Consider the following 12,559-nt stretch of genomic DNA (forward strand, 5'->3'; position numbering starts at 1 on the left):
GAACACGAGTACTCCTGCCTAGCGTCAAAAACGCTCTTATATTATGAAATCGACAAAGTATCGGCAGCTCCAACTCGTTGCCAAATTCGATGTTCGTTTCATCGGCTTCGTCGGTTTCGATGGCAATGAGGCTGTGTTCGTCGGATTTGTGGATGCGTCGGGTGTGCACCCAACGTGCGTGCGGCCGTATCTGATCCGCGCGCAAAACAACAAAAGATGTAGTTAAATGGCAGCGGCCGCGGCTCATGCCGGCCGACAACAAAGCGAGCGGCCTACATATGGTCTCCCTTCAGTTCCACGCCAGTAACAACGTCAGCGACCAGCACACCAGCCAACCTTTAAAATGAACGTGTTTTTTTGACGCCAGCAATAAAGCCAACGGCCAGCACATGAGAAGGCCTTCAAAATGAACAAGTTTTTGGTGCCAGCAACAAAGCCAGCAGTCGACGCTCCATGCCAGCCTTCAAAATGAACGGCCATAGTCCACGGCCGAGGTCTCACCTAGTTCACGTCGTCGCGGGCGAACATCTGCTTCTGTCGGTTCGTGAACCAAATCTTCCTCTCCGGTGACATGTTGTTCTTGTCGACGCTCATGATCGCGAGTGCCACCTCCTCTATAGTACCCAACCCTGTATCGTATTGTCAGGCGACGTGACGCGCTAATTGCAATGATTATGCAGTCCATTCCCCTTAATATTCAGTTTCGGAGGGTGCTTGTTGGTGATAGATGGAAAGCTTGGCTTCATCTGGTGCGTAGACTGATGGAAGTCCAGCTAGCTCAGCAGCCCGATCAGCTGTGTTGGAAACTTACTAGGTCTGAACAATTTACTGTTAAGTCGATGTACATCGATGTTATTAACTCGACTGTCATTCCTAGTTCCAAACATATTTGGAAAGTAAAAGTTTCTTTGAAAATTAAAGTGTTTATGTAGTTTGTCCATAAACAGGTTATTTTAACAAAGGACAACTTGGTTAAGCGTAATTGGACAGGATCTACTAGGTGTAGTTTCTGTGATCAGGACGAGACCATTAAGCATCTCTTCTTTGAGTGTCCGTGGGCGAGAATTCTGTGGCGCACCGTGTAAATTGCCTTTAACATTACTCCTCCGAGTTCGGTCGGGTCGTTATTTGGAACGTGGCTGGATGGGATAGAGTCCGATACAGCTAGACATATTCGTGCAGGAGTTTGTGCGTTGTTATGGGCAATTTGGAACTGCAGAAATGATTTGGCTTTTAACAGATTAACTACTATTCATTTTTTGCAGGTTGTATTCCGTGATACGACACTGATCCGTATGTGGTCCTTACTCGCTCCGACGGAGGCCAAGGAGCGTTTGGTTACTGGATCTGTCCGGTGTGAGATGGTAACGCGAGATATCTTCAACCGGTTTGGATGACGGTCATGTAATAAAATAGACTATTAGTTTTCCTATCTTTATTTTGCCAGCCGGTTGTGGCTTTATGGCCTTTTCTAGTTTTGGCGTCGAGGCTCTATGTGAGCTCGCCTTTATTTTGTTTCAAGACTCTATGACATTGTTGAACCTATTTTATTTATTTAAGTGTCCGTATGCATCGTTCTGATACAGAGGCTGGGAAGTCCCCTTTTCGAAAAAAAAATCATAAAAAGGGGACTAACTAATTACCCATTTTCATTATCAGCACTCGAGAGTACAGATAGCGTCGGAAGAAAAGGAGAGAAAGAAGAGAATGTGCCGTACATGTACCAAAAATACTTGTAAGGACCATCGCAAAAAGGGAAATACTTGTAGGGAAACTTCATCACCCACATACTGATCGGGCGTCCTCACGAGGTGCATGTCGTGGGAGAGAATGACATCGAAGGATTTATTCATTGTCCACGCCTCATCTGAAAACTAACTCAACGAATGTCCGAAGATAGCTAGCTACGGAGGTCCTAGGCGGCGCGTGCCAGCCCAGAATCACATGCTGTGATGTGATGCTCACCAGGCGCCAGGTCGCGTCCGTACGGCAGCCATCCGTGTATCCAGTCATCCACACGTGGTGACTCACCGCACACGCGGCGTTCTCTTCTGATTCTGAAAGTGACTGTTCGCCCTTGTTAGGGGCGCGCAGGCGCGACGGAACATGCTGTCTGGCTGACGGTGAAACCAGCAACATGGCACGCAGCCCGCGCCGGGAGTCCCTCTCCCGTCGCGCCTGTGCGGCTGTACCGCGGCGCCAACGTCGCCGTCTGAACCGTGCCGCGCCGCATGGAGTTCCACAGCGGGATGGGAGAACGGCAGCACGCTCGAGGCTGCGTAAGACACGGATTCTCAAAACGACCGTGCACGTCGGTCTCGGACTTTTTTTAACACACACTACACACAAGCGCTCGTACATACGCGCATACACTCACCCCTACGTGCGACGGATATAGGTCGGCTTGCCTGCGAGCTCGCCGGAGGTGAGTGACAACGACCCGACGATGAAGCACGCGCCCGACGATGAGCCGGTGTCCGCGCACGCACCGATCCATGCCGGCTTCATCATGGAGTAGGCGCATACGCACTTTAGCACCATCATGGCAGAGGTGCCGCCGAGTATTGTTGTTTTGACTGGTGCAGGAGGACTAATGCTACAACCTCGCGCCCTCCTTGTGCATCACCAGCTAGCGAGGAGGCTGTGGCCGCCATGGTCTTGGAGGACCCAAACTTCGTCGACCACCAGCGGGCGCTCTACAAGGCCGCACGTAGCACTCACACTGGCTGCAACGTGATCGCTGTGGAGGAGGATGCGGAGGCGGCGCAGGCGATAATGGATGGGAATGTCTCCGCGTCATTCTGTCCGCCCGCGTGGTTCGCTCGTCTCCCATCTGGGCACGTCTGCCGGTGCCCCGCAACTTCACTTCCTGGTGGCCGTTGAGCTTACCGGGCATGGGGAAGATAGAACGTGGGACACGGATCCCTCCACAGTCGACGGAGATCTCGACTAGGTTTTTGTATGTTTAAAAAATGTCATGTCCGCTTTTTGTTTGATGAAATATGTCGAAAATGACATGACTTTGGTCCGATTTGAATGAAAATCGTTTGCTTTGCATGAAAATTTTCTATTTTGATTAAATTTCATTTGCAATGCGACTAACTGTTTGATGGATAGGTTTGGATGACCGGCTCCCCTATCACTGTCCACAGACTCGTCTACGGACGAATAGTATGTCCGTTTTAGGGGACAACTTTGGAGATGCCCTACTACAATAGAGGCAATCTTGCCACCCTTTTCCAAGTCATAACATGAGGGGCATAGATTGCATCAAAATAATGTTGCCAAAAGTGTGGGAGCAAACCAAACATGAGGCTAACTGGGTCACCGATATTCAGGTGAATACCAAAATCTACCGTAAAACAATGAGTATACGTACGAAATCACTAATTAAGGAGTACTCCTTGCGGAGATCACTCCAAATCCCCAGGTTGCGACAAGTGGCGCGCTGCATGTGCGCCACTTGTCGCAACCTGAGAGTTTTCCCCTTTTTCGTAGATTCGTTTATTCAAAACGTTTTATCTCTTAAACCGTGCGTCCAAATCTCGAACCGCTTTCGTCATTGGATTCCTCGCGTCGAGATCTTCAAAACTAGATCCCATGTTGATAGGTTTTCACGAACTTTTTTTCACGAAAAAACCGGACGGAAAAAACCGACGAAAAAACCGAACCGGGAACACGGGTTTTTTCTATTTCCGAAAGAGGCACGCCCGTGCCTCTGACGAAATCACAACCGTGCCTCTCGCGGAAGAAAAAAAAGTTTTTTTCCTTTCCGAAAGAGGCACGCCCGTGCCTCTCGCGAAAGCACAACCGTGCCTCTTGCGGAAGCAAAACCGTGTCTCTCGCGAAAAAAAACAGAAAACACGTTTTTTCCCTTTTCGAAAGAGGCACGCCCGTGCCTCTCGCGAAAGAAAAAAAACAAAAGACGTGTTTTTTTTTTCCTTTCCGAATGAGGCACGCCCGTGCCTCTTGTGAAAGCACAACCATGCCTCTCGCGGAAGCAAAACCGTGCCTCTCGCGAAAGAAAAAAATAGAAAACATGTTTTTTTTTCCAAAAGGCACGGCCGTGCCTCTCGCGAAAGCACAACCGTGCCTCTCACAAAAACAAAACCGTGACTCTCGCGAAAAAAAATTGCATTTTTTTGCGCAAAAGAATTACTTTTTTCAAAAAAAAAATTTGGTCGAAAAGCTAGGGAAGACCGATAGAAAACCAAAACGTCAAAAAAACCCAGAAAAAAACCGTCTAAAAAGCCGAAAACGTGTGCGTAAAAATTAAAAAAAAAACAAAATCCAGAAGGAGCGCCCAGAGCGTGACACGTGGCGAATGGCTGTGAGCGCGCCAATTGGCGCTGATCGTTGTGAGGCTCCCGAAGGAGCGCTCGTTAATTAGTTGCTCTACGTAAATGTATTCAGTTTAGCATCCGTACAAGGCTATATTTGGCGTCTGCAAAAAAAAAAGGCTATATTCGGCCCACAGCCTGCTCTTCAGCCCAGTAGCCCACAGCCCACAGCACCAGAACGAAATTGGGTATTCTGGTTGTCTTCAATCCCGCGGGAAACCCCCACCAAACCCACCGCACAAGCGCGCGCTCGCCAAAATGCCGCCGCCGCCGCCGCCGCCGCCGCGGCAGGACTTCCCGGCGTTCCCTTTCGCGCCGTACCCGATCCAGTCGGAGTTCATGTCCTTCCTCTACAGCGCGCTCTCCTCCGGGCCCCGCGCCCTCGCCCTCCTCGAAAGCCCCACCGGTAAGCTCTGCTCTGCCGCCTTCCCCCCCTCATCCTCCGGTTCTCACAAGCCACCACTGACGACTCAGCCTCCCCCGCGTTGCCGCAGGCACCGGGAAGACCCTCAGCATCATCTGCAGCGCGCTCCAGTGGCTCCTCGACCGCCGCGACGCCGCCCCCGAACGGGCCAATGGCTCCGTCCCCGCTGCTGCCGGCGGCGAAGACGACGACGAGCCCGACTGGATGCGGGATTTCACACCGCTGCCGCCTAAGAAGGGCGCCGGTAAGAAGTCGGAGACTCACCCCTGGAGGAGGCAGGGGACGAAGAAGGTGGGGGGTTCGGAGAAATCCGAGGGGACCGGGGAGAACGACGGCGAGGAGGAGTTCTTGGTTGACGAGTACGAGAGCGATGGCGAGGAGGGCACAAGGCCGCATGCCGCCGGGAAGCGGGCACATCGTGGTGGTGGTGGTAGCAGTAGTAGTGAGAGCGAGGACGAAGAGGAAGAAGAGGAGGCGACCCCCAAGGTGTATTTCACCAGCCGCACGCACTCGCAGCTCTCGCAGTTTGTCCGGGAGCTCAAGAGGACGGATTTCTCCGGGAAGCTCAGGACGGTGTGCTTGGGGTCCAGAAAGAGCTTGTGTATTAACAAGGGTGAGTGGGTGATGTGGTTATCTTTGTTCTTCTAGTTTTGGGGCTGGGATTGTGTTTAGTTGATCTGTGGTGCGTTTGATTGCAGATGTTCAGAAGCTGGGGAGCGCAAACCGGATCAACGAGAGGTGCTTGGAGCTGCAAAAGAACAAGAAGAGCAGCAAAATCAAGGCATGGTTCAATTTCGTCAAGTTGATTTGCAATTCTCAGCTGTTCTGTTAGATATTATCTTGGACTTCTGCACCCAAATTGGGCTCTTTCTGTTAGATATTTGTATGTGCTGGGTTGTTAAATACCATTAGTATGCTGCCCATTTATAACTTTTGTTGTTAATAACTAGTAATTTTTGCGGCTGTAAATGTTCAGGTCGAGGGTGATAACAAAAAAGGGCACCGAACAAAGACCTCCTGTGGGTGCCCGATGTTAAGAAACAGAAGTCTGCAGAAACAGTTCAGGAGTGAAGTGTCTGACCATGGTGCATTGGATATCGAGGATTTGGCACAAATTGGAAGGAAGATTGGAACATGTCCGTACTACGGTGCACGTGACATGGTCCGCTCAGCTGACCTTGTAGTACTTCCTTACCAGTCTTTGTTGCTGAAGTCTGCTAGAGAATCACTTGGCCTTAATCTGAAGAACAGTGTTGTCATCATAGATGAGGCTCACAACTTAGCAGACTCCCTTACTAGCATGTACAACTCAAAGGTCACATCTTCTCAGGTTAGTCTTCCTCATAATTGACCTGCCCCTGACAGTATCATGACGATGTTTTTGTTCTGAATTCTAGATCCCTAACATCTGTTGGAATTAGTCTGACTGCCTCAGGATTGTGACGCATCTCATTCCGCACACTATGCAGAATTAGTCTGACTGTACAGTTGTACTCTATCTTCATAATTTTGTTCTCTCTGCACTTTCGATAATGTTTTCCAAGATCCGAATATAGAGGTGCTGTAAGTAGGTTTACCATATAAGGATACATAACCAAAGAGAATTTTCTGGTATAGAGCTTGACTTTGCTAAGTTGTGTTGTGGCAGACAACAGGATAGTAAATAAAAATGATATTTATCGGTGAATTTTTAAATTTCGCTTTACTAAGCAACATATAGTTAGCAAATGAACTGACTGTTTGCTTCCAGTTGTGGAAACTAACTTAATTTTCTGATTCTCATTTTCGTTAGTTGAGGGCAGTTCTTTCCCACCTGGAGGCATATCTCAATAGTTTTCAGAATGTTCTGGGAGCTGGAAATCGACGTTACATCCAGACCTTGACAGTTCTAACACGGTCATTCCTACGATGTTTGATAAGTAATGAAGATTGTTCCTCTGCTGTGACCTCTGTGACTATAAATAAGTTCTTGTTCTCCCTTGATATCGATAACATAAACATAGTAAAACTTTGTCAGTATCTGAAGGAAAGCAATATAATCCACAAGGTGAAATATTTCTTCCACTACATTTCCATTCAGTCTTGTTGTGTCTAGAACCTATATCGATTGACTGCTGATATGCAGGTTAGTGGCTATGCCAACAAATTATTTTTCACCGAAACTGGTGTGGGTGATTTGAATCATGGGCAGCAACATGGTGAAGGAAGCAGTATAACAAGCTTTCAGGCTTTGGCTGACTTTTTACGCTCTCTACTGTACTGCAATGATGATGGAAGAATCATAGTTGCACGGCACAAGCCTGGTGGACACTCTGAAGATGCATATATCAAATTTGTGATGCTTTGCGCAGAGAAAACATTTTCTGAGGTGATGTACCTTGCTCCATATGTTGCTTGGAGACAAGAGTTGTCCTATTTCACATGAGTATTTATAAATCTTTCCTCTTGCAGGTCACAGATGACGCACATGCTGTTATTATGGCCGGTGGAACCCTCCAGCCTATTGAAGAAACAAGGCTGCGCTTGTTTCCAGGCTTATTGCCTAGTGATATAAAATTCTTCTCGTGCAACCACATTGTCCCCCCTGAGAGTATTCTTCCTATAGCTGTTCCATGTGGGCCCTCAGGCAAGAAATTTGATTTCAGCCACAGCTCAAGGAGCTCTCCTACCATGGTATGTATACCTCGAGTCATTTCTCCTTTACTCTCTAATGTTTGCACGTTATTTTTGTGCCTATTCTTATCTGCCTATCTTTGCAGATCGAAGAGCTTGGACGTTTTCTTTGCAATATAGCAACAATAGTACCAGAGGGAATAGTAGTGTTTTTCTCTTCCTATGATTATGAAAAGCAAGTTTATGATGCATGGATGGCTTCAGGCACAATTTCAAAGATTTCTAAGAAGAAGCACGTGTTCAGAGAGCCAAGAAGCAGTGTGGATGTCGAGATGATACTCAACAAATACAAGGAGGCAATTCAATCCTGCTGCAGCAAAGGTTCAGGAGACACTAGTGTCAACGGGGCACTTTTAATGGCTGTTGTTGGTGGGAAGATCTCTGAAGGCATAAACTTCAGCGATGGTATGGGTCGTTGTGTTGTGATGGTTGGATTGCCTTATCCAAGCCCAGATGATGTGGAACTGATGGAGACAATAAAACACATTGGAAACTATTCTTCTACCTCATCTGTTGCTGGAGATGACGAGTCCTCGAGCAGGGACGATGAATGCAAGGTTGAGCCTGGTTTTGGTATTCTAAGGAAGAGTGGTAAAAGTGGTCAAGAGTACTATGAAAACTTATGCATGAAAGCCGTGAATCAGTGTATCGGTAAGCTGCTGTGCAATCTTAACATTTATGATTTTTCTGGCTCTAGTTGATAAACGATGAACAAATTTGCTTGCAGGCAGAGCAATCAGGCATGTAAATGACTATGCTGCAATGCTGTTGGTTGACTCGCGTTACTCGCACACCTCATCAAGCAGGGGTTTCTCTTGCCCCGTTGAAAAGCTACCCCAGTGGATCAAGACACGGCTGACTTGCGGTCAAAACTACGGGGAAGTTCATAGATTGTTGCTTCAGTTTTTCAAAATCAACAAACAAATACATTGAAATGTTACAGATGTAATATTGCTACAATTAATGAAGCCAATCCATGTACACATAGGTTTGCATATCCGTGGTGCATTTTTGTTTGGCTGATATGAGCGCAATGCGATGACCAACCGTTCAAAGGTTGAGTTAGCACTTGAAATCCCATGTTATCGGTGGCTGATACTCCCTCCGTCCGAAAATACTTGTCATCAAAATGAATAAAAAGGGATGCATCTAGAACTAGAATACATCTAGATACATCCCCTTTTATTCATTTTGATGACAAGTATTTCCGGACGGAGGGAGTATCAGTTACCGAAGGTATGTGCACCCTTGTTATTTACTTTTTTTCCCACACCCAGATCCGAGGAGCATCACACCCCAGTTCTTATATTCAATAAATTTAAAGGAAACATGATAATCTGCTGCCTAGCACCGTCATCGATCTCATTTAATCATATACTAGAAGCGTTTGACGCGCTTTGCTGCATCACCTGGTCCATGTTTTTTTTTTCTCAAGGCTACATGGCCTTCATTTTCCCCAGATTTTCTTGTTGCAGCGAGTTGTTGAAATATTTAGATTTGTTGGTATTTTTTTAGGAGGTGCAATGTACCCTTTTCTTAAAAACTTATTTGTACGGCATGTGTGCTGAGCAACCTTCAAATCATTCAAAAAATAAGTTATTCGTATTTTGGCAGTATAGCTTACCATGTATGCATCTTCGCTATGCAGAGGCCGGGTGTTGCTCATCATGCTTTGTATCCGCTTGATGCTACATTTTGAGATAATAAAAGCGTCCTTTATAAAAAAAAATGTATACCATATGATTGAATCCTTTTGTTGTCGAGATAGTGGGAGTGGCTGATGTGTTCAGAGAACGTTCTCTGACAAAACACCTCTGTTGTCATTTCTTTGCCACATTTGATAAGAATTTGCAAGTCAACTAAAACAATAAGATAGTTTTCAAGGAGAAAAACTGTAAGATATAGCTTGCAAGAAATTGCACTTTGAGAGCACATCAGTTTACACTGTTGTACTCTAGTGAGTACAATAGGGGCAGAAAAGTTGGAAGTGTTGTTCTGCTCCAAAATGTACACTATTTTTTTTAAATAGGGATTTTTTTAAAAAAAATCTGATTTTCTTGTGACAAACATTATTGAATGTTTTACCAACACGCAAAGTTCTATGTTGAAAAAACATTCGTGGAGAGATGAGCACAAAAAAAACTGATGTTCCAAAATGCTTTAGAAAAATTGCCCTTTTTGGAACATTCTTTAAATATATTTTTGTTCAGACTTCATGATTTTTTTTCTCATCACAAATTTTGCAACTTGGTAAAACATTCAACAACGTTTTTACAAAAAATAATAATCAGTCTTCTTTAATTATTTTTCCTTTTTTTAGGAAGGATCGAGTCCGGAATGATGATATACGAGATAGAGTTGGGGTAGCACCAATTGAGGAGAAGCTTGCCCAACATCGTTTGAGATGGTTTGGGCATATTCAGCGCAGGCCTCCAGAAGCTCCAGTGCATAGCAGACGGCTAAAGCGTGCGGAGAATGTCAAGAGAGGGCGGGGTCGACCGAATTTGACATGGGAGGAGTCCGTTAAGAGAGACCTGAAGGATTGGAGTATCGACAAAGAGCTAGCTATGGACATGGGTGCGTGGAAGCTTGCTATCCATGTGCCAGAGCCATGAGTTGGTTGCGAGATATTATGGGTTTCACCTCTAGCCTACCCCAACTTGTTTGGGACTAAAGGCTTTGTTGTTGTTGTTGTTGTTGTTGTTGTTGTTGTCCTAGATTTTGCTGTTCACCCAAGTGCATATGCACCTGAGTGCGGAAACTCCATAAGCATGTTTGGCTCTAGGTGATATATATACCCTATATGAAAAACATAGTAATTATAGAAAAAGTCAAAAGTTTTGAAATAAACATGACCTTCTGTTGTACTCGTATAAAAAGTTTGGACAAGAAACAACTTTCATGGTATTGTTGGTGGGAAAAAAAAATAAACACTAGTTTTTTCTTCATGAAACTTTTTATAAAGGTACAAAAGAAGGTCAAGTTTATTATAATAAAAGCTTCTGAATTCTTTTGACATTTTTGTAATTATAAAAAAATCCATATCAAATGTATATACACCTGAGAGCCAAAAGATATTTCCCTCTCAAGTATAGATAAGATTGGAAAAGTGGAGAAAGAAAAGAATGTGACGTACATCTGTCAAAATACATGTGAGGAAACTTGATTGCACACGGATCCGGTAGCCAAGTTGCGACAGGGTCGGGTCGCGTACAAAGGTTTATGCTCGTACGTCCGTTCTCCTGTATTAGTCGTCTCCAGCTGATCTATACGAGCGAGCGCCCGACGATTGGGGGATCCTAGTTTTGGGGCTAGCTGGTCAGTGTTCGTGATAATTTTGGATCCCTTGTTAAGTAATAATCTGTTGGGAATGGCGCCTCGGTTTGTTTTTGGTTGGATTGGTGGGCCGGAGACGACCCCCCTTTCCTTGGCTTTCCCCTCTTCTTCCACATATGTTTCTTCCCCTGAGATCTCCATCATGAAGGTCTGCTAGGAACTGGGTTTTTAGTTTCCTTAGGATGTTGTCTCCTATAGAGTTGATGATTAGCACCGCCTTGCTGCTATCTTACGCTCTTGGAGTCTGTGAACATGGTGACGTGGCCCCATTCTTCTTCTGGTCGTTTTTCGGTTAAGTCTCTATATTGCAAGTTGATGAGTGGACCAGTTGTCTCGAGGTTTAACGGAGTTTGGAAGGCACGCATTCCCCTTAAGGTTAAAATTTGCATGTGGTAGGTCATGCGGGGCGTTTGCCTGCAGCTGACCAAATCTGAACACAGAATGGCTTTGGTTCTGAATTTTGTGCTTTATGTGGTTTGGTTGAGAACTCTGGTCACATTATATTTCAGCATCCTCTTTCTCAGTTATTCTGGAGTTGTTTCAGATAGTGGTTGGTTGCGTCTTGGGCCCCATCTAGTTTTGTGGAGCGAAGACCCTTGGAAAGCTCCTTGGCGGGACAACTCAAGAGGCTCTTTTGGTTTGGTTTTTCTGCCATGTGTTTGGCCTTGTGGACCACCAGGAACAAATTTACCGTCGAGCAACAATTCCCTAACAAGGCCGTCGACTGTATTTTCAAATTCTCCATTCTCTTTCCGAAGTGGAAATCATTGACTAAGGAGGGCGACAAGGATGCAGTGGAGCTTATGATCTCTCAGTTAGGGCAACAACGAACTCCATTTTGAGTACAGATCAAGCTCAACATCCATAGATGGGTTCTAGTGTCCTTCTACTTATCGTTTTCTTAGCCTGGTTATTTGTTGGCCTGCATGCCATGTTCTTCTGTTCCCAGTTGTGGCTGTCGTACTGTTATCTAGTACCCTTCTTGGTTAGCTCTTGTTTGGTTGTGGAATCTCTGTGTGACGCTTGGTGGCTTTATTAATATAAAGTCAGGCTAACGACTTTTATCTAAATAAACAGTACGAAGTGCATCCAAGAGAATAGCAAGTCGCGCATCCAACTCTAATAGGAAGAGCATCAAGATATGATTTGTAATGAAACTATATTAATATATAAGATCATCTACCAGCATGCCCCATTTGTGCAACATTAAGCTACCATCATGTCGTCTTTTTGTTCTCATTGTAGCTACTTGTTTACATTTCTGCCCTGTCACTAAAATGGGAACATTTTCAATAGTCCATATAATTTCCTACATGACTTAGATAATTGTACAATTAACTTTCAATGTACAACGGAACACAACAGATGTAGATAATTAACAGGCACAACACAAGGATAACTAACCAAAAATGGATATTGTTGCAGTTACTTGTTTCCTAAATTTCAACAGTGTCCCCATATATTGGAATATTTTCAATAGTGGGCATGGTTCCCTAATTGAAATTAACACAACTACACAACTGAAAAGCATAGTACAATGGAACACCATGACTGACAACACAAGGATAAAAACATAACAACAAATTATAAACATGTGCTAAAGCAGTGAACCATGAAAATGCAGTGCCAATTAAGGATAAAGGAAATACATGTATTTTCAATTAATTTCATGAACCTACTGATACGTCTCCAACGTATCTATAATTTTTGATTGTTCCATGCTATTATATGTTGGGTTTCGTAGTAATTTCAAAAAATTTCCTACGCGCACACAGGATCATGTGAT

General features: G+C 45.0%; 1 protein-coding gene across 2 annotated transcripts; it reads left to right on the forward strand.

Moving 5' to 3' along the window:
- The first annotated feature begins 4,556 nt into the window (after positions 1-4,556).
- On the forward strand, positions 4,557-8,505 carry LOC119349704 (ATP-dependent DNA helicase DDX11-like). 2 transcript variants are annotated; one of them, XM_037617787.1, is made up of 9 exons: positions 4,557-4,746; positions 4,835-5,377; positions 5,463-5,545; positions 5,741-6,094; positions 6,557-6,811; positions 6,890-7,132; positions 7,216-7,437; positions 7,524-8,088; positions 8,165-8,503. In XM_037617787.1, exons 1-9 carry the CDS (start codon positions 4,599-4,601, stop codon positions 8,368-8,370), a joined length of 2,619 nt encoding a protein of 872 aa, XP_037473684.1. In that variant the 5' UTR covers positions 4,557-4,598; the 3' UTR covers positions 8,371-8,503. The 2 variants fall into 2 exon arrangements, with proteins under 2 accessions (XP_037473684.1, XP_037473685.1); XM_037617788.1 differs by lacking the exon at positions 6,557-6,811 and having other exon boundaries at positions 8,165-8,505.
- The last annotated feature ends 4,054 nt before the right edge of the window (positions 8,506-12,559 follow it).

The sequence above is a fragment of the Triticum dicoccoides genome, chromosome 1B (assembly GCF_002162155.2).
Source record: "Triticum dicoccoides isolate Atlit2015 ecotype Zavitan chromosome 1B, WEW_v2.0, whole genome shotgun sequence".
NCBI lineage: Eukaryota > Viridiplantae > Streptophyta > Magnoliopsida > Poales > Poaceae > Triticum > Triticum dicoccoides.

Excerpts from the sequence above, each read along its gene's own strand:
- LOC119349704 (XM_037617787.1), top strand. The coding sequence starts at position 4,599 with ATGCCGCCGCCGCCGCCGCCGCCGCCGCGGCAGGACTTCCCGGCGTTC. Across the intron at positions 6,812-6,889 it reads AAAGCAATATAATCCACAAG|GTTAGTGGCTATGCCAACAA; the intron begins GTGAAATATTTC and ends GCTGATATGCAG. Across the intron at positions 7,133-7,215 it reads CAGAGAAAACATTTTCTGAG|GTCACAGATGACGCACATGC; the intron begins GTGATGTACCTT and ends TTCCTCTTGCAG.